The 22,614-nt window shown below is 35.5% G+C and overlaps 1 protein-coding gene across 2 annotated transcripts in view; it reads right to left on the bottom strand.

Moving 5' to 3' along the window:
- Window positions 1-6,124: 6,124 nt before the first annotated feature.
- The window catches only part of LOC113228807 (transient-receptor-potential-like protein), a 41,844-nt gene continuing 25,354 nt past the window's right edge, over window positions 6,125-22,614 (bottom strand). Inside the window, exons 12-21 of one of the 2 annotated variants that reach the window (XM_026462203.1) lie at window positions 19,623-19,790; window positions 17,668-17,896; window positions 16,898-17,087; window positions 16,296-16,402; window positions 14,760-14,900; window positions 12,578-12,793; window positions 10,724-10,821; window positions 10,392-10,523; window positions 9,239-9,502; window positions 6,125-6,378 (exon numbers count right to left, since the gene is read on the bottom strand). In XM_026462203.1, the coding sequence (XP_026317988.1) occupies window positions 6,238-6,378; window positions 9,239-9,502; window positions 10,392-10,523; window positions 10,724-10,821; window positions 12,578-12,793; window positions 14,760-14,900; window positions 16,296-16,402; window positions 16,898-17,087; window positions 17,668-17,896; window positions 19,623-19,790 (1,686 nt within the window). In that variant the 3' untranslated portion in view covers window positions 6,125-6,237. The remainder of the gene's footprint in view (window positions 6,379-9,238; window positions 9,503-10,391; window positions 10,524-10,723; window positions 10,822-12,577; window positions 12,794-14,759; window positions 14,901-16,295; window positions 16,403-16,897; window positions 17,088-17,667; window positions 17,897-19,622; window positions 19,791-22,614) is intronic. The other variant, XM_026462204.1, reaches the window with a different exon arrangement.

Raw genomic sequence — 22,614 nt, 5'->3', positions numbered from 1 at the left:
CATAGACTTTATGTTTAAAAAAGCTTGCAACATTATGTTGAATTAATTTGTTTAGGAAACATAGATGGCGCTACTTGAAACTTAGGCACGTTGTATGAAATTATGAAATTATTGAGTATCTATAGAACTGTGACCAGTGGCCAGTGACCAACGCTTACATATTAATAACGCTTAAAATGAAAAACGTGCTAATGCGTTTATTTTAAAAACCAGACTTTTTAAAATGTTTTTCGTTTAAACGCCCACCTCTATCTATATCTCTCATCTATAGGTCTCATCACGCCTTGAACCTCTGCAACTGCGTAGAGATGTTGCATCGCTTAGCGCCTTTTACCGCATGTACCATGGTGAGTGCTCTGAGGAGCTGTTCAACCTCATCCCCCCTTCCCCGTTCCTGCTCAGAAGCACGCGTGCTGGCCTTCGTAGTCACCGTTTCACTACCTGCCGCATTCCATCGCGTAATAAAAGGTTCGGTGGCTCCTTTCTCTGCCGCACGGTTGACAAATGGAACTCCCTTCCGGCACATGTCTTCCCTCCCTCTTATGATATGGGGTCCTTCAAACGAGGCGTGAAGAGGCATATTGTAGGCAGGCAGGGTGGAGGCGGCTAGTGCAGTGAGAATTCCATCGCTGCACTAGGTTCCTTCGCGTTTGGATACCACTTTCCACTTAACATCAGGTGGAGTGGAGTCATTTGCCTGTCAGGTATAAAAAAAAAATAATAAATAAAAAAAAAAAAAAAAGAGATAAGTTTAAAGAGATTAACATTCTTACACTAACGCCACAGCACATTTATGAAAATATTATTTATTTGAAAAATAGTGACAGACATAACATTAATACGAGGAATAACAATAAACTTCTTGACAGTCGTCTTCATAAAGTCTCAAATTCATTTAAGGGGCAATGTTTACGCTTCTATAATAAGTTACCGATTGATATTCAAAATATGCCATTTACAAGGTTTAAAACTGTTGTGAAACAAAAACTTTATACACTTTTGTATGTACTTTCATATATAAATGGATCGCTATTTTATCGTTGCTTGTCTAGCGCGTTCCCCCATCTTGATTTCCAATTTTTCTTTTCTATTATGCTTTTTCTTATTCATTTTCACCGGGCAATAAGTAGTAACATAATATTGTGAAAATCAATAATATTAACTAAACATTTATATGAAAAAGCGTATAAAATTCTTGCTTTTCAAAGAAAATATGTCTTCGATGGCAGTTTTTCCGACTTCCTCCACCATCCACCGAAACCAAGCTCCGGGATTCAGAAATATATATATATATATATATATATATATATATATATATATATATATATATTTATTATACTTACTCGTAATCGACAATACTTGTAAAACCAATAAATTGTTATTGTATTCTAATTGTTACAACACATATTATAAAAAATATTACATAAATATCAGTTTTTGAAACATCGTATATTAACCGAATTAAAAAATCAGCCTGGACCAGTTCCACCGAATTAGATATTTACACGTAAAAAGTCCTAAAATCGGCAACGAATCATCCACATGTTCTCTCCAGCCGCAGGTGGACGAATAGTACGAACGCATTGCGAAACTTCTAAACTGCTTCACTTGTGATGTGCAGCGTGATTAGTAATGACTACCGAATTCCCGCGTAAGCGTTGGACATGCAGCAATTTTGGTATTGTGACAAAACTAATGTCTAGTTTATTGTGGAATTCAGATTATAAATACTATCATCTAATATTATACGTGAACTAAAGTCTAATATTGATATACGGTTTCAATTTTGAGAAGAATGACACTTTGTTTTGGATTCTGCATTCGGGATACGCCGTTGTCAGGTTTTAGGCATTTCAGATTTTTTTCCAAAAGGTCCGAAAAGTTTACTGGGAAGATTTTGTGCTCTCCAGTTAGCTTTCGATCTATATTCTATTTGTTGTAGATTTTTGTTTTGATAAATAAGTGGAGTTTAGTGCTTGGACACAGAAAATTGCGGCATTGGAGAAATGTCCTAATAGAAGGCGATCATTAGCTCAGAATACTAGCAAATAACACAGCTAAGTCGTAGCTGCTTCGTTAGTTACTCATTGCGAAAGTTTTGTCTGAGAAAACTTTGCTTCAGCACGTGGTAACCAAAGTTGACCATATCCAATAGATAAGTCTATACGAAATTTCTCTTTCACCAATTTTCGACGCTACTATTGTCTAAAAAGCTACCTAGCAATTAGGCTACATGACTACACTTATATTATTGTTTGTGTATCTTTGTAGTTTTCGACATGTAATAAAGAAAATTTCATATATTAATTCCGTCGTTCTATTTATTGTGCTTTCCTACTGAAGTAAACTGAAAAAGCAACTCAGCCGTCGTGCTTACCTTTTATAAAATTACAGTATAACACTGAGGTGCCCTCTTTCTTACAAAAAAACAATCATAATCATCGTCACGAAATCGGTTCACAAATTGCATACAAAAAAATTAAGACAAATAAACAAAACATAATTAAGTCGAATTGATCCTCCTTCTTTGAAGTTAGTTAAAAATGGAAATAGATATATAAATAAAAGAAAAATTTTAGATTTAAAAAATAAAAGAAAAGCTTACATAATAATAATTTTATTTTCTTTCAGTAATCCAATGTAGTACAAAATCAACGAAAGTCGATATTATTTTTTCAGCTTACAAAATATGTAACTTTATTTCACAGATGAAAGTGCATCACTATAGACGATTTGGATTACGAGTGTATATTTAATTTTTTGAGACGTAAGGGATGGCTGTACGAGGATTATTACAATGTTATTTATTACAGTCCAATGATGATATAATTCATTGTTATAGTCGGATTTTTAATTACGATTTTTTTTGTAGAGTTGTAATGGCTTTCGGATCAAGCATTTATAAAATTAGAGATAACAAACTGACGTTTAATGAGTTACCCGAGTTACCAGCTTAATAAAAATAATGCATTCTTAAGTGTCAACGTCAGTGATTCACTCGCTAGATCATTAAAGTAAGTACATATTTTTTTAACAATTTGTAGGTTATTAATTTATAAACATAAACAAGTTGAAACCAGAAAACTTATTATATTGTTCAGCAGATTAAATAATCAAAAATCTTTAACTTTTTTGACTGACTCTTATTTCAGTGATATAATGAGAAGTAGACCAAAGACAATAAATACAATAAGCAAGTATATTGCAAAGAGTCATTAGCAGATGTCAGTGTATTATCTATGAATAAGAAATCCGACCGTAAGTAACATAAATTTTATTTTGTAAACAGAAACGAAAACGACAATCAAATTTGTAATTACAAACCAGACCAGATTATTTTTGGCATAGGTACACGCTGTAACGTTTTCTGCCGTCCTTGTTATAACTAACGCCTTGACATATTGGCATCTAAACCCTTTTTTTTTTTCGGTAAAAAAAATGTCCAATACGCTGATTTTCCTTAACCATAAAACTGAAACTAATTAAGATATAATAAAATCGCTGATTCCAGATATTTTATTACAGATAATTTCGCTAAAAATGTCGATTACGTTAGTTATTACGACAATGAATGAGATAAGTTTTGAATGTTGACATCGAAAGCGTATTGCCAGTGGTAAAAATACTTCTAAAATATTATTTTGTGAAAATACCAACTGCCTCTGTAAAAACATAGGATCAAATATAATTTCTAGGCGACTGGAAAGGTCTATCAGACATTCATATTAGTCATGAATTTGACGCTCTGGCACTACCTACCGCTCGCACAATTTACACAATTTACATTTTGATCCTTTCTCCTACAGAAGTAGTTACAACGTTTTAACATAACGCATATGAAACCATATCGTAATTCAAAAATGATGGAATTGAGAAAACACAATTTGAAATTATCATCACTAATTACAAGTTTCTTATTTTCCCGATACTTCGCAAAGGTTACATGCTTCATGGTCACGGCTTGACTGGCCAGCGGCACAGGACAGCTTTAGGAACAGACATATCTCTCTACCCTCTTTCGCTGTCAATGGCAACCCTCATCTCCATTATTTAGGGCGTTATCGTTGTCACTAATTTTTTTTTGGTACTTAAGTGAATTATTTTCAGCAATACGTAATAGAAAAGGTAGTAGTGGCAGGTTCTATTAAAAAAATAACAAATGAATATATACATCAGAAGATAAAAACCACTCAGGGGGGCCTACCATAACCTTTCCAAAAACAATCTTATTTCAATGGAAGCTTAAAGTCAGCCTATTATAATATTACTCATATTCGTACCATAACGAACCTGTCAACCAAGTATAATGTATTATTGCAAAAGTGATTTAAAGAACGAATGATTTACTTAATGTTATTTACATTCAGAGAATTTTTGACTGTTAAGAAAAGAAAAGTATGTAATAATAAAATCTATTAAAATTACGTTGTTGTCAATAATTATTCCGCATTTTCATGAAGAAAAATAAATAAAACAAGCTGAATCTTGATAGTCACGTTGTGAATTCGGGACTACAGTCTAGTGTCAACTGTTAGTTTCGCCAAGGAGCATATAGATGGCGCTGTTATAATTTTACGAAATAAACATGGCGTATTTTTATTTAACGAAAAATTATTTACTATGTGCTATTAAATAAAAAATAAACTGAAAATAAAAAATAAATTGAAGTTCAAGTTAACTTTTAATCATTACAAATCCATATTAAGACAATAAAACTGAAAATAATATTGTTTACTTTGCATCCGTGTAACTATATTAAGAGTGCTAAATTTGACATAAGAGCAATATTACCTTAATGTTAAAATCACGTCATAGTACGAACTGAGTGAATGAATAGTCACAAAGCTACCAATAAAACATCATAGTTTTAACATTACAATAAGCTTACTTTAAGCGGTTATGCTACGGTTATGTTATTATACAATGTAAGTTTAGTTACATTGACGTTAGTTAGTTAGTTGAATATTTCTAAGAAGTTAAATAATTAATGCGAGGTGAACTTTTTAATCTTTGTGAAATAATTTTATATACAGGTACTGTTATTTTATTTATAATTATATCAAAATTTTCTGTCGAATTTATAAAAGTTTTTCAAATTGTGTTTCATAAACTACATCATTTTTGAGTTATTTATTACGGTGTTTGATTTCAAGTGCGATAAAATAATTAAGTACTTAAAAACTTTAAGTACTTAAGGTGACACTTTATCAAATCATGATTATATTACAATAATAATAAAGAATTTTACGTATTATCTAAATACAATTAAAATGGCCGATTTTTAAGATTGTCGTAGTCGTGACTTATTACGTTTTTATATTTGATAACATTGACAATTGTTTGCAAATACCGCATTAATTATGATTAAAGGAAACATTTAAAACCAAATATAGTAATAAATATAAAAATACAAATAGGGTTAGTAAACACTACGTTTTAAGAGGTATATCGACGCTGTAACCATGTTTAATTGTATTTCTGGCGTCTGTTATAAAACTTATAAAGCAGGATAGCAAAGTGATAATTTCATAACGCAATACATTGGTACTTGAGTGAATTATTTTCAGAAGTACGTAATAGAAAAGGTGGCAGTGGCAGGTTCTATTAAAAAACAACAAACGAATATATAAATCAGAAGATTAAAATCACTCAGGATCAAGGGAAGTAACACTTTGAATATTTCTAAGAAGCTAAATAATTATTGCGACGTGAACTTTTTAATCTTTGTGAAATTATTTTATTTTATTTATAATTTTATTTAAATTTTCTGTCGAATTCATAAAAGTATCAGATTATACACTTGACTCATATAAAAATATGAAGTTATTTATTAGTATATTCGCTCTTCATTTAAATTATTTTTTTCTTCAAATGCCAAATAAATAAGAGAAACAGTTAAGGACTTTTGTTTGGTACGTAATCAAAGTACCAACACGCGCTGCTCCGCCTAATAGTAAGCAAGAATTTAAGGATGGCTTACAGACTTTTCTCCCTAGTTTCTGGTATACTACATCTATAATCCGATCTTTTTAATAACAATTCAGCTTTTTGTTCTTGCATTAATCATCCAGTTCATACATTTTTGGCCATTCGGGTTTTTGGAACTTGTATTTAATTATTCTTCTCAATCTCATCCAATTTGTAGTTCTTACACAAGTAGCCATCCAGTTTTTTGTATCTGTAGCCATCTTCGATTTGATTCTTCCATCTATAGCCTACCAGTCATACCAGTAACATCTATAGCCATCCAGTTTTGGGTTGTCGTTTGATGGTCTTGACTTCGGGCACCTTTCCAGAAAGCGCGACGGGGGAAGCAGGCGGGATCAGTTGCTCAGTGCTCGATGTGGACGAGAGGCGCTGCGTAGGTGTGCTCGCGCGCTGTTAGTAAAATATTATTATAATTCCCAAATTGTTGAACCTGTTGTGCTATATCGACTATGTATAAAACTAGAGCTTTCACACCGGGAGTTTTGGTCTCGGAAATTTTACGAGTATCGACGGTTTTTTGTTGTTGTAAGTTTCGGAAATATCGAAACTTTTGAAACTTAAGTCACTTAGTTTAACAGTGTTAAAAATTGATTATTAACATGGCAACACTGTAGAGTGGAGGTTGGTGTAATCTGTGGAGATTGGAGAACGACACTAATACATTCAGGTCGTCTCCGTCTACAACTACATTAAACACTTGCCATCCTCTAAACATTAAACGCCCTTTGTTTCTTTCGTGCCCAACGATAGAAACCTACATTTGAAATAGTCTCAAAAGTATCTTTTTCCGAGGACAAGGAAATATAACGAGATTCAAAACCCTATAAACATAGAGCGCATCCCGGATTGCTATGTGAAAAATTGCTTAATAAGAGCACAAACCTCTTACCCTTAATAAGAGCACAAAATCTCTTACCATTAATTCCTAATCCCATTATCGCAATTAGTTAATTTTTTGTCTTATTAGTCTAGGGACGAGTCATCGAGGGTAAGGTAGACCCAGTTCTGGGTGCTTAAACTAATTTAAAACTAAAATCTATTTGGGCACATTTACATAGGAAGCGGGTTCTAGGAGCCCAGTAAATCTACAAGCGCTAAAATCGATGCAGGTATTTGGTACCAAGTAGACACACACAATGCAAACAAGCGCCGACAACGACGCAGTTAGTTCAAAATTGTATCTATCTTTACAAACGTTTACAAGTTTTCTCTGTCGTATTTTCCTTCATCAAGTTGATTCAAGTGACGTTTTTAAACATGAGCATATAATTTTAAAATAGTGGTGTATGTTCATTATGCTATATCTACTGTCATTTCTACTGTAACTACCATGAAGTGATTCCCAAATACAGATTTTTCTATTACGGGAAATTCGGTGTTGAATTAGTCTTTTTATTTAAACTACATCCTTGTTATTACTGATACGAAAATCGAACTACACAAAGGAAATTCCTTCTGTCTGACTGGACTCGAACCAGCGTCTGTTGCCACACCAAGGCCAGCGCTCTTACCAACTGAGCTATAGACCGAGTCAGTAAATCTTAGGAGTTTCTCTAAGTGCCTGATGCAGATCTTGGTGCTAAGTTTAAACGGCTCTTTTGCTATCAGGGAAAGAGAAACCTTTTGAGAAAGTTTTTCACTACATCTTTATCTTATTGCACTTGTTATTAGGTTTTCCACAAAAAAACACATTATTTTTAATGTAATCTTCAAGTTTTTATTAAATGTCACGAAGTTTTACTACCACGATACTCAATTATTTTTGGCTAAATTGCCCCATTAGTTTGTTATTATATATAATTATTAATAACAATAGAACACTTAGAAATAATTCCTTCGATCGGGCCGTATTTGAACCGACGTCTTCAAGCAAACCGTGGCAGACACTATGCCAACTAAGCCACGGAACGATCCAGCGGACCTTACGAATTTTTGTATGTGCTTGTTTTGTCGGATCTTTGTTTTTGGTTTTTAATGACTTTACGCCGTAGCGCTATTTGTGGGAAAATTATTTCTTCGCTCATGAGAGAAGGAGGATTTCTTCACTCAAGATTCATTATTATTATTGTCTTAGATAAATGAGTCAGGTTAGAGTAAGATGGCGTTGGTGGTCTCTACCTACCACTCCTGTAGGACAAGGGCGTGAACTCATGTATGTATGTATCTTGGATAAACTGCCTCCGTGGCCGAACAGTTACCACGCCGGACTACGCAGAGGTCCCAGGTTCGATTCCCGGGCCGGGAGAAATATTTGTACAGCCTACATTTATTTCTCTCGCGAGTTTTGGTGTAATTTGTGGTTGTCTATGTGTGTGTCCATGGCACCCGCGACACAGAGTTTCCCTAGTGCGGGACTATGTTGAGTGTGTGCGTTATTATTATTATTATTATTATTATTATCTTGAATAAAGGCCAACATGTTAATTTTGGATCCTTAAATAGTGGCTCTAGTGTTGATATCTTACATTAAAGTTAGAAGAAAGACTGGCTTACATAAAAGAAAGAAGGTTGATAAGTGCAGGCCACACCGCGAACGAAGCTAGGTAACTTAGCTTAGTTCACCTAGTTACAAACAAAGCTAGGCTTAGAAAATGCGTAGTAAGTAGTTAATATGTAAATATTACATAGCTAGCGGGTACGTTGGATTGGTTTAGTTAGCCCGGTAAGCTTAGTTCGCGGTGTGAACCGAAGCATAAACGATGCCCCGGCTACGTGAGTTGATCTAGGTTATCTTAGCTTCATTCCCGGTGTGGCCGGCGCATTAGGTACTTGTTGCGCTTAGTGTAATAAAACCACAAGTAATCATACGTCGAAATTGCTTTTATCACAAGAAAGTCATAAAAATAGCGAAATATAAATCTCCTATTTAAGCATAAAAAAGTTATTGACTAATCTGCCGTCCACTAACTAAAATGTAGCTAAGTGACAAATGGTGAAATATCCGTTTTATGTAGCAAAAAAAACTCTTTTGACAACAGTTAAAATTAGTTGTTGTGTTCGACTTATCGGAGAACTTACCCTAACGATGTATAGCTGAAATATCATTTAACAATTTGAATATTCTAAAACTGGGTTACGGTTATTTATGATATCACAAAAAAATATTTTGTCACTTTTTGCCGCGGTTTAGTTGGCTAGCGGCAGTAATTTCGTTCGTAAAATATTTAAACTCCTCTCTCCTAAAACCATTTTGTAGATGGCCTTACACCATGGCTGCAAGTTATTTAAAATATTTTGAAATTATCCTTACCGGTAAAGAAGTTGACGGTGTTGGCGATGGTGTTCTCAGCGGTGGAGATATTGCTCTTGGAGGTGGTGTGGTCACCTTAGATGGCGGCGTGGTCACTCTAGGTGGCGTAGGCGGTTTCTCCGGAGGGATCGGAGAGGAGGGTTTCGCCGGGGGAGAAGGAGGCTTGGAAGACTTGCAAGGAGATGCTGGTATCGGAGTAGGTGGCGACGCCGAATGCACGGGGGGCGTGCTAGGTGTTACCTCCATCGTCGGTAGTATTGGTGCCTAATTTAAATAACACATTGTTAAAAATAAATTAGAATAGTTTCAACACTATTTCCAACTATATAAACAAACTGACTACAAAATCAGAAATGTCACTGATTTGTTTGAGAATGGTGACGAACTTTAAAAAATACGAAATGACTAAATTCAATCTAGTTTGAGGGTCAATCGGCGTTTATTCAAAATGAATCGTTTACCAGTTCTAAATTTAGACTTGACTTTGCTACTCTACTGTGCTTTGTATTTTATTTCCTCTATTGTTTCATCAATTAGATGCTTTTGTCACATGGTAACACTTATTGGTAAAAATCCAAAAAACATACATTATTGTCAATTACTCCCCCTATGTAGCTAGCAAATTTCCGTACACAACTCGTTATTTTGTGAATTAACTCCGAATTACTATTAATATCGGCATGAATGGGAATGGTCAAACTTTAAATTTTAGCACAAGAATCAGCTAAAAAGAATCACAAAAATCAACTACATCTTTATCGTATCCTTCAAGTCATCGATCACCAGTACATGCCTATAATTTTAAAATGAAACAATAGACCTGATAATTGAAATCCGGTATGTAATCTCTTAAAACCTGTAAAAACATACCTATAATCTGTTCAAGAAAATAACGTTTCGCCCGTTAATTCACTATCATATTCCATCTATTTTTTTTCCGACAATTCCACCCATATCTTTTAGAGTTGCCATTTTTTCATTGGTTATACAAAATTTATATAAAAATCCGTAACTTATTTTTTTAAATCTAACAGTCACTGCAAGTAGTAATAAGTATTTTAAAAGAAATAATTTATTATATAGCTATTATTACCACCAGTTCTTTTAGGTTTTCATTCGAAGACTCTAACCTGTTCTGATCTACTACACCTACCTTCGGTTTAATTGAAGGTGGAGGTGGTGGAATAGCTCCCTCAGTTGGTTTGATCTCGGGAGCCACGGGCCGCGCGATCGCTATGTCCTCGAGAGATTTGGGTTCATCAGCAGAGCCTGAAGTTTCTACCGCCTGATATAAAGAAAATTTGTAGAAAATTTGATTTGTATCAACAGGGTTCCTTATACCCTACAGGGCCAATTTGATAAACACTTTTGATTGTTATACCAAGGAAGGGTACGAAATTTAATGTATTACTCTGCTCGTAGTGATGGGACGTCTAGTGCTGTTATTGATATATCTTGTGATACAATTGTATCCATTTCTTTTACCTGTCCATCGTCCTGTGTCGGCGGTGCCGGTGGTTTTCTCTTGATCACCTTCGGTGGAGAATCGCCCGGGATCCTCTTTGATTTCAGAGGACTGGGCTCTGTGTAAAACAATATTTACTTCAACAACAAAGTTCGAACTTACAATTGTAGTCTTATGGGTACTTTATTATTGTCAAGATTAAGTCTGCAGATCGAACAGGTACTAAATATAGGGTTTTTCGACAAGAACTTAGCTTTGTAAATCAAAATAAAACAATCAATTTAGATGACAATGATTCAAATTGGCAATTTGAGTAGTACGGATAGCTGCAGACCGCACTTTAAACAATTTAAAATTTTGACTTTGTGTTCTATATATATTTTAGAAATTTGTAAATTTATTAAACAACACCCTGACTTTTACACTAACACTGACGACCTGCCTCAACGACACACTTTGAGACCACGCAATAGATTGCTTCTGCCACGATCTCGGGTACACATACACAGCTCAAGTCCCCACTCGATGTCGGTGAGGATATTCAATGAGCTCCCGCCCATTATTAAAAACGAGGAAAAGTATTCACTGTTTCTAAATAAATTAAAATTACATCTTATTAATAAATGCTATTACAATTTAAATGAATACTTTAATGACAAATAAAAATAATAATATTATAATAAATTTGAAGAATAAATAAATGTTAATTATATACTATAAAGTTATGCTACTGTAATCTAATTAAATTCAAACTTTCAAGTGACATAATTCTTTCTACTCATAATATGACATATTTCTTTATTATTATATGACATTTTTTTAAATAATATTATTTGATAAATAACAATTTTAATTAATAATTGAAACCTCGGCCTACCTCTGCTGTTATTGTTATCCCTTATTAAAGGCTCATACGTGTAGCATTATTTTAAATTTAAGACATGTATACCATACGAATGCAATAAATATATTGAGTATTGAGTATTTAATGTTTATTGTATTAAAAAAAGTAAGGTTTGGCTATTATGAATGAAAAATTATATCTGATAAATGTCCACCACGACCACAGCTACAGATGTCGATTCTTTCATCAAAGTTTCTAATCATTTTTTGACAAAATGGTGGGTCTATTTCGTTAATCACTTCACGAATTTTGAGTTCTGAGGCTGCGAACGATTCGATTGGCTCCGTATGGATTCTGTCTTTAACATAACCCCATACACACACACATACACAAACAGTCACACAGCCACCGAAACAATGAATTTGTTGCAAACCAAAGTTCCCGATCGCAGAATTTCACAACATTCATCCGTTAAGTGGCCAGCTGGATTATTTTGTATGAGGTTATGGGACCAATAGTGACGTACACTCTTTCCAACAAAAAAGAATCATCAAAATCCACACAAGAAAAAATACATGTTCTGCGAACAAAATCGGTTCACAAATGTAACATACATACAAAACATGTAAAGTCGAATTGAGAACCTCCTCCTTTTTTTAAGTCGGATAAAAACAACAAGTTTTGTTCCATGACGTTTAATAATTGCTCAGATAGTACTTTTTACAAAATTAATAGTACATTGAGTTTTAAAGGCGGTAAATAAGAAATACGAACGAGACTCTATTAGGATCGTATTCTAGAACTCTAATCAATGTCAAGTCAGGATTGCACTGGAAACACAAGCACTGGAACTACGACCCTAATGGCAGGGACTTGAGTATGATTTCGAGTGCTTTAAACCATACTCAAATCCTGACTTGAGCATTAAGTAGAGTTCTAGAATACGAGGCTTAGAGCTATCGGAGTAAAAGTTATTTCAAATTCAAAAACACACTTCCATAAATGTCGATCATTGGTACCATCAGCCTACCTGTTTTTGATGGCTCCTCGTTGACTGGGCTAATCGAGCGCGGACTCGGTACGGGGCTGGGTCCTCGAGGAGTGGGCGACGGTGATGTTGTCATCGGCACGGGCTTGGCGGCCGAAGCGGGGCTAGGAGACCGCATTTTGGGGGACGCAGCTCTGCTTTGGGCCCCGATGGCGCTAAGGAGGCCGCTAGTGCCAGGCGCGGGGGACTTTGCGCCATCTAAACCATAAAATGTAAAATTACGCTCTAAATTATATCGAGCAGTGGCGAGGTGTCCATATAAGTCGATTCTCGCCGGCTTGGCTTTTTAATACGTAATTTACTACACATATAAGGTACGCAATTTAAGTGTAAAATAAGTAAATCAGTGAAATGAAGGGTACTTTATTTTATCTTATGTGCTAATAAGTGTTTTGCTTAATATAAGCAAGGCGTCTTTTTAACGGCAAAAGAAGTTTTAAGGTAGGTGTTTTTGTTTAGGTCGGCTTTACTAACGACTATTCACGCCTCACCACTGACATCGAGATGAACTTATTAAGAGTATTACGATATTTATATTATTCAACACCACGATGTGACGCTGTATATTAAAAAAAATATCTTCGTTAGCTAGCTCGTAGAGAGCTGCGGTGTAGACGAGCTCCCAAGTAATAAGAAGGGAAAGCACCAGCAACCTTCAGATCCATGATCTCCAGCTCGACGTTCAGACAATTTCACGCAATTACTTGCGGCCTTAACATCACCACGTTTTGCGGTTCACAGCTTAAGGCCGGGCGGAGACAAGGATAGTTAAGAAGGAATTAAAATACGGACAAGCGAACACAGGTTATTATTATTTCCTTAATGGCGGCCACAAGAACACTGGTTTATTAAGTTCAAACGTAACAAACGAGACTGTACAAATCTAGAAAATTCGTACCCACTTCGGATGTCGCTTGTGCACTAAATCCGATTGGAATACGAGAAAACACGAATGTTGCTTGTATACCTACAGATAAAATGATACCTGTGACATTTCGGACCGTCATTTCTCGAATTCGGAACTGGTACTTCATATATATCAATGATTTACGATACACATTTTTCAAACGGCTTTTTATTTCGTTTGTAAAAAAGTAAATTCTGAAATAAAGCCAGTGTGCCTGTCACTCGAAACGGTTCTATTAAGCGATTCAGTACGAGAAAAATTTGAATTCGACCCACGAGCGGTTTTAAACATTTGCACGTTGGACCTTATTACCAAATATGGATCTAAAAAGTACTTCTCTGCGTTCTGATTTTGATTCAAATTTGAATCGTTCCAATCAGGTAGTCTAGAAATCAGATGGGTTTCTGAGCGAGAAGATGAACCTAATTCCTATTATATCTTTCCAATTTGTGAGTTAAATCAACTATTGTTCCGATTAGAAATGTCAAAAGTTTCCGGTCGGCCAATTGTGAATCGCAATTATGCGCCTCGACTCGGAAAAGACGCGGTTTCCGATCGGGAGAGGCCAATGGGAGAGGCAATCAAAATCAAGCTGCAGATAGTACAACAAAAACATAAAAGTTAATATCGAGTTCTAAGGTTTTCGCGATTGTTATACATAGGAAATGAAACTATTTTTCCGGGTTTAAATCGCATATATTTGTTTTTTTTTTAAAACAAGCCTTTGTTTGTTTGTTTAAAAAAATAAAAGTTAGTATTTGGAAAATTTATAATATTTTATAATGTCAGTAACATAGTCCTACGAGGTCACAATGGGCCAAAGTTATCTCTAGATAATGTTTTAAGGCCATTAAATACAACCTCATTAAGCACTCCCGCAATTTCGTGGTTATCTCTGATATCTTTAGAAAAAATAATTTAACCTACATCTATGGTCTTCTGTGTCATGAGCAATGATCGTGTTAGTTATTTAGAACATGCGTTCATAAAGTGCACATAATAAATCCCGGAATCCCGGAGTCATGTCCATGTTAAACACAACGTTTGAGGTCATTGACCCGCAATAGCTCTACCTTTTATGATCCCTAGTCATCAGTGCATTTGAATTATTATTTATTTCAGGCGTTGTCAACAATTTAGATCCTTGGTGTTTAAATTTAAACTAATTATAAATTATGAAAGATCTGTTATCATACGCTTTTAAAGCTTGATAAAAACAGTATGCTTTAGTATGGATATCGTCTTCTTCTCACATACCTTTCCAAGGTGACTTTGGAGCAGGTGAAGTAGCGAGGTCAACCGGCTCGCCCACCTCAGTCGAGATGTCTTTGATCAACTCCAGGAGTGTGTGACCGGGGGTGAGAGGCATGTCTATTGGTGACATGCCTCGTGAACCTTCTGATTACAAGAATTTTATTAGCAAATCGAAATACTTTTTAAGGAACGTCTAATGTCCCAAGATATATGTGCCTTAAAAGCGTTGAAAATAATACAGAATAAGTAAATGAATATAATTTAATATTAAAAATTAACCTGAAATTAAGAAACCCCGATACAAAACAAAGTACTTTAAAAAGTTTAAAAATAAAGTGACTCTTTACGTATGGAGAATGGGAGATAAGCGTAGTGGATGGATGGCATTAGTATTGGAGATTTTGAGACCTAATTGGAGACAAGTGTGTTATGTAAATAAACCTTAAATTAATATTGAAAAAAAAAGTTTGTGGAATTATATCTGTTTGACAAATTTGTGCGCGAAACCGGATTCATCCCCTAGTTTGCCACTCTACAGGTGGAATATTTTCTTCAAATTTAAATGGGACCAATATAATATAATAATAATAATAATTGCATGAGTTAATTTCGCCCTCCCCGTTTCCATCATCGAGGAGCTTGACCTAGGATGGGGTTCCACCCCTACATTGTGGGCATTTCCAGGATTTGCACGACGCATTCGTTTCCATATTTGTAGGGCCTGCGGACATATTCCCGAATGCTATATCTTGAACCTTTTCAAGGCGAGTTTATTTTATAGTTTATTACCGTTTATTCAAGGATTGTTTAAGTGTGCTTACATCTTCGACCTCATCGTCACTTTCCATTCAGGTGAGATGGAGGTCAAATGCGTATTTTTTTTTTGTATATAAACAAAAACGGATAGGTACACAGACAAAAGTTTCAGACTTATGACCAGTGTTCGGAATAGGTAGAGTTTTTTTTACCTAAACTTCGAGGAACATTGACAGAAAATGGAGACTGCCTTACGACAATGTTTTTAGGTCCTGGACCTTTTCAGGATTCGGGAACTCACTTAAGAACATTAAAAATTGGCGTAATTGGGGACAGGCAGGTACACTATATTTACCTTAACTTTGCGACGCACAGTGGGTCCAATCTGCAATATTCCGGACACTGGATTTTTTTTCACGATACCTCTCTAAAAAAATGCCAATCGAGAGATCCTATTCCCATATCCCATTGTCCTAATTAAATATTGTCATATCACATTTTGCCATAAATCTAATAATTTAGCAGGACACACTAAACTAAAATAGGCAGGTTTGTCGGTTTGTTGTTGATAGTCTCCATTTTCTTTCTATGTTCCTTGAAGTTCGGGGAAAAATCTACCCATTCCGATCCCTGCTTATAACTCACTTTTTGCGTCGGGGGTTAAAAATATTATATTTGATATGACATAGTACAAATTAATAATCGAAACAAACATGTCAAGTGTATATAAGGTAAATACTATGAAGTCTGCATAGATCAACAGTAGCACATGGACAACATTACCTGGTAGTGGCGATCGTAGTACCAGTTTCCTGGCTTCATCCATGGCTCGCTGGAGATTCTGCTGGTTCTTGAAAGACTCACGGCTGCGGCAGCGCCCGATTTGAGTCCTACCCCAACAAATATTTGATATCAGTATCAACGGAACTAAGAAGAGATAAAGGCACACAAGCAACGTCCACTTTTTACTAGGGTTTAGTGTCCTATGGTAACGTATTAATTTTGCAGGACATTTGGTATTACGAACTCTCTCTTCAGAAAGAAATAGATCGTAGGGCAAACACAGAGTTAACTACGTCTAATAAGACCTATACATCAGATATTAGACGTCGTTGTCATCATCATCTATTGTAGTCCACTACTTGACATGGGCCTTTCCCAATGTGGGCCATTTTACCGTATTCTCAGCTTGTTGCATCCGTTTTCTGCCAGCACCCCTTCGCAGATGGTCACTCCATCTGGCCGGAGGGTAACCTACACAACGTTTGCTGTCTGTTTTCGCATCTTAAATAATGTCTTCAGTTTATGATGTTTCATTATTCCATCGGTAACCTACGCATCGCTGCTATCGGTAAACAACGACATTCAAAACATTCAAAACTCACGAAACCCCAGTAGCGGCCAGAGTCTGATCCCACTTAGAATTGGTGGTAGTTGCCACGGCCATTTTGGCGAGTCTTCTGAACTTGGAAAGGCCCGTTTCCGCCACCTCCTCGTCTACACCAGCCACGGGCGCTACGTGGAAGTCCTTCATAAGTCGACGCTCCCAGACCTTCATGCGTTTACCCAGAACAGCTGCGAACATAAATACTTAAATAATATAAACAATATAGACATAGAGAATAGAAGCAACCTGACGGCAAATTGAAAATCGAAGAGACTACGAAGAGGACAGAAGAACAGTGGTAGTCAAGTATGGTCGGAAAAGATCGAGAATAAAACATTTGATTGAATTCATCATATATTCTTTACAAAGATCAAATTAATAATAGTAAGTATAAAAAGCTCATATAAGTAATTAGTTAATGAGCAACTTATACTCTGGCATAAGTTGGCAATCTATTACTATGTCTGCATTTTACAAGATGCAGACATCTTTAGGATTGAAGGCGAGAGAAATAAAGGCGATGCTAATGGGGGGCAAACATAAATAAAATACTTTTTAAGGTTTTCCCGATTGTTACACATTAAAAATGACTCCGTTTTTACAAACATGGAGTCGGCATGAGTATGGAATCTGTAAAGGGCTCGAAACGTTGGTTTGTTTTAAAAAAATAAATATACGCTATTTAGATTTTGACTTATGCTGTTTAGTCTACAGGACTTAGATTTAGTAACTAAAACAGCATGAAACAACATGACGTAAAAATCTCACCTTTCTCTTTCCTGTCAGTAAACGAGACGTCCATTCCATTCTTCTCGAATACTTCAAGCAGCTCGTATCTTAACGAAGATACATCGCCTTTGAGTTCATTGATGTCGTCTTCAGTGACAGGCTCGTCGTCCATTCGACGATGCATAGCGGATACGTAACGCCAGACCAAAGCTCGCATCACAGCTAAGTAGTGGATATGAACATCGGCATTATCTTTATCTTTTTGTTCCTATAAAAGATAAAAAAGCAAATCATACACAGATTTCGCACCCTTTCAATAAGGCCACACCTGCAATATAGGAATAACTCATCTACAAAATGACAATTTTTCAGGAGACAAATATAAATGAAGACGAAAGAAAATAATGGATTAACGTTATGCTTAAACAGGAGTGTTATAAAACTTCCCATACATAATCTACATGTAGGTCATATTATCTTAATAATAGCACTTTTAACGAATGATCAACTGCTTTCTTATACCAAAGGTAAGATTTCATTCAAGTTTTAGAGTAAATTATTTCGCGCTATCAGTCGAATTTAAAAACACATATTGAGATTCCATGTAATTTCTAATTCAATTATACAGCAGTGACGAAGAACTCACGTAACACGATTTAAATTGGTTAATCGAGGTATAAGTACTAATCATAAGCATAAGCATATAATTTTAAAATAAAACAATATATAGGTACCCATAGCACGTATTAACTGCGACTGTTCAGAAGACAGAATTCCCTGAGAAAGACAAAAGTACCAAGAAGGCCGCTTTTCAAATCTGCCCTCCTTACCATACATACATATGCTTAGAGTAATTGTATTGTGGTTAACTGGAGCCCAAACTGAGCAAAGCTTGTGATATGGGTCTCCAGGCGCCCAACTTCTAATACTCGTATAGTCAAGTAAGAGTTACTGAGGATGAGATTATTCAGGAAACAAGATAAGCAACACCCTATAAGCGGTTTGTTTATATCATATTTACTTAGATTAAGTTTTATTGTTGAGCAAAATCAGCGTAATTGAAATTTTTCAAAGAAAAAAAACTTTAGTTGGCAATATCTCAAAAATTACCAAAATGAAAATGCATTATTACAGTACCGGCACGCTATGAATCTCAATTCATTATCGAATTGATCGATGAACTAAAAAGAAAAAAATTCACGACGAAATAAGATCAAATACGAGTCGCATCTATGTATAAGTTTTATAACTATAGATTTATAACTAGTATTGCAAGGGGTAGCTGATTTAAAAGTTTTATTAAAACGAAAATAAAAATATTTACTTAATATACGTCAATTCGAAACTGCTTTGTTTCGCATTGAGTTTTGACGCGAGTTTGTCGGAGGTAAAGTTGTGCTGGACAGCGATCCTAAAAGTGACGATCGTATTAAATTTAATTTATTTTAAATTTCGAATTTCGATAAACAAATGCCGAGTTGTGTCGTAAAATTATACATTCCGTAAATTTTACTGCACATCACTATTGACAACAATGTGCATTAATTAGCTCCTTCAACGTAGTTATGAATTAATACGAAACTTGATGAGCGGACAAACGTCAAAACGGCCATCCTATTTTTTTCCATCTTCTAAGGTGCCGTAATGACAAGGAGGAAGGAGGGCAGAAATGTCAATCACACTAACACAGTCACTCTATCGCGCGTGATCAGGAGCCTACAAGATTACGCACGGGAAAGTGTGCACGAGCATTGCGCGATTACCTGCTTGAAGTTTTTTAAACTAACGTTCGTTCACGCGCGTTTGCTTGTGTTCGTTTTAGTTGTTGTTGCGTCCTTGTAAAGGCTAATCACGCTGTATAGACCGCGTGAAACTAGTGTGTTAGAGTGCGCGATTGCAGCGCAACTGATAAGCGCAATCGCACTGCCATTTCCTTTTTCTTCCAACGTCTTCAATCACGCGCGATAGTGTCGGTAATAATTCAAACTTCTTACCTTCTCCTTCATCTTCCGCAATTTATCCTTCTTCCGTAATCCTAACATCTTGAATAGTAGTTTAGGGGTGGGCAGTATGTTGAAAGGTGGCGGCAGGGTGGCGCTTTCCTCGAAGTAGCTCATCCAGAGCCGCGTGCGAGCGAATTTCCATTCCACATCAGAATGTTCCTGTTTTAAGGAACATTAAAGAATTAAGGTCAGGTTTAAGAATTAATATATTAATGAACATTGTATAAATATACACCGTGACCCGAGTCTGCCGTTATGTCATTATATACGTACTATACACTATAAACTGCCTCTGTGGCCGAACGGTTACCATGTCGGACTGCCACGCAGAGGTCCGAGGTTCGATTCCCGGGCCGGGAAAAATACTCGTATTTATATGGCCTATATTTATTTCTCTCGTAAGTGTAATTTGTGGTTGTCTATATATGTACCCATGGCGTCCGTAACACAGGGTTTCCCTAGTGCGGGGCTATGTTGAGTATGTTCGTTATTATTATTATAATTATCTGATGATGCTTTAAAAAATAGAACAAACTTTTCTCGACTCGCGACACGTTACTTTTTGTAATATTTTGGACCAATGGACCAATAACTCACGAGGATTCTCTGATTTCCAAGCTAGGCTAATCTGTGTTATGAAAATTAGGGGTTTGGTTAACAACAAGTATCTAAGGAATTTTTTCTGAGTATTCGATCTTTGTATTAATAATTATAACAAACTAGTGGAGTAATTTCACAAAAATAATTTAATGTCAATTCAATAAAAATTTAAAATACAGTGAATAGCGTCATCTCTCGCCAGGGCCGGTAACTGCAAAGGTATCTGACTGGGTGATAAAACTTTCATAGATTTCTCATAGATGGCGCCACGACTAAAAGTCGTTGAAAAACCAAATACAAAGGCACGACAACAAGCACATAGAAAAATTCGTGAGGTCCGCTGGTTCGTCCCGTGGCTTAGTTGTTATAGCGTCTGGCACGGCATACCGTGTGATATGGGTCTCCTGGCATAGTCTCCTAGCATACTAGGAGACTTCGGTTCAAATCCGGCCGGATCGAAGGAAATTTTTCTGAGTGTTCGATCTTTGTATTAATAATTATAATTTGTTTTACATTGACAAGGAGCAATTTCGCACTCCTCACGGAAGAAAAATTAATCCCACATTATCTCCAATTCTTGTAACTCTGTCAATTAATACTGTCGATAGAGTTACGAAAATTGGAGATGATGTGGGATATATTTTTCTTCCGTGAGGGGTGTGACATTGCAGCTTGCATAATTTTAGCTCATAATCAAAAATTTTGATTATGACCAAAAATTATTTTCAGAACTTAATGCTCCTAATATGGTAGATGGCGCTTATCCTAAACAAAATAAAAGAATAGCCGGCACTATCCATAAAAATCTGTGTAATAAGTGCCACCTAGTTGATTTGTTTGCTATCACTAATTAATATTAGTAGTATAGAATAATTAGAAAAAAAAAGAGTAGCTTTCACAAATAAATATTTCCCATAAAAGAAAAAACTACGGCAAAAAACTAATATATATAAATGATGACTTTTTTCTGTTTTAACCAGAAGAACAACAGTTAAAGGTGGAAGATCTTTTTTTATGATACCAAATGACGAGACGAACAAGTCGTGCACCTGTTGGTAAGCGACACGCCTGTCCATTACAGTTGCAGCGCCACTCAGTGCCTTAAATCACATGGATCTGTACCAACTTGAGACATAAATTAACTTAATAAATTTCACATAAAATTTTTATGCTTTGCTTCATACTTATTAAGCTTATTTAATACATTATTTTCGATATACGACGTCATATAAATAGGTAGATACTTATTATGTAACGAGAAATTTAAAAAACATGACATAAACAATCAAGATTCCTTTGATTATGATTAAAAACAATGAAAAGTTAACTTCAAAGTCTTTTGTTGTCTTGTTTATAATTAAATTTACGAAATCTCAACAACCGTAAGGTATAATCTAGAAGTTATTCCTTTTAGCAATCAAGTCTTTTCTTCCTATTTAGTTATTTCTTTTGGCAAGAGATCAGGTATTCAAGACACAGTAGTCGGGCGAAAATTCTAGATCAAAATGTCATCGGTGCAAAGATGACATTTAGAGTCTGCATGTTGGCCAATAGACATAGTATCTTTTTCGTAAATGTTTAAGTAGAAGTGCCTTACTTCTCTATCTACAACTCAAAATGCGAAGGTACCTTTATCCATTGTTTTTAGAACACATAATTTCGACATTACGAACTTACGAAAATAAATTAATCTTTTTCATTCGAATTTAACGCTGAATTTGGCTTTAGAGAATAAAGATTTATACAGTCTAATTCAGCGAAAGTTATTTATTTTTTTTAATATTATTTAGCAGCAAACAAGCATACGGCCCGCCTGATGGAAAACGTTCACCGTCGTCGAATGCAACAAGTGCGTTGGCAACCCTTTAGGACCGTTTTCAAACCCCTTTGAAGGAATCCATGCTGTATTCCTACGGGGAACAGGAAGGAAGTTCATTTTAGAACCTAATTGTACGTGGGAAGAAGCTCTTCTAAAACCATACAGTAGGTACGAGATCGACTCGGTTTCAGAGTATGGTGATGGCGAATGGTGCCTACCTGGACTTTAGTGTGTGTAAATAAATATATTAATCATCCTATTTGATTATCGAGTATGCAACCAGAAACAGAGACAAAATAAGGGCCACCCATCCCTGACAACTCATCACGTAAATGGGCCCTATATCACTTTTAATTATCAACTCTCGTTTGCGCTGAAATCACAAATTAGAAAACTGAAATGGTACACCGCCCACAACTGACCTGTGTGTGCGTATCTTCATATATTTATAAAATATTCTGTATTTATTATAATAAAATTAATATCTCTATCAATGGGGGCTGTTTCATTCGGTAGTGTGGAAAAAACAGCAAGACATCTACATAATTAATTACAAAACGAACT

The sequence above is a fragment of the Hyposmocoma kahamanoa genome, unplaced genomic scaffold (assembly GCF_003589595.1).
Source record: "Hyposmocoma kahamanoa isolate Upper Pololo Valley unplaced genomic scaffold, ASM358959v1 244, whole genome shotgun sequence".
Lineage (NCBI taxonomy): Eukaryota > Metazoa > Arthropoda > Insecta > Lepidoptera > Cosmopterigidae > Hyposmocoma > Hyposmocoma kahamanoa.
Note: the sequence above shows the minus strand (reverse complement) of the source record. Positions and strands in the feature narration are given on the sequence as shown.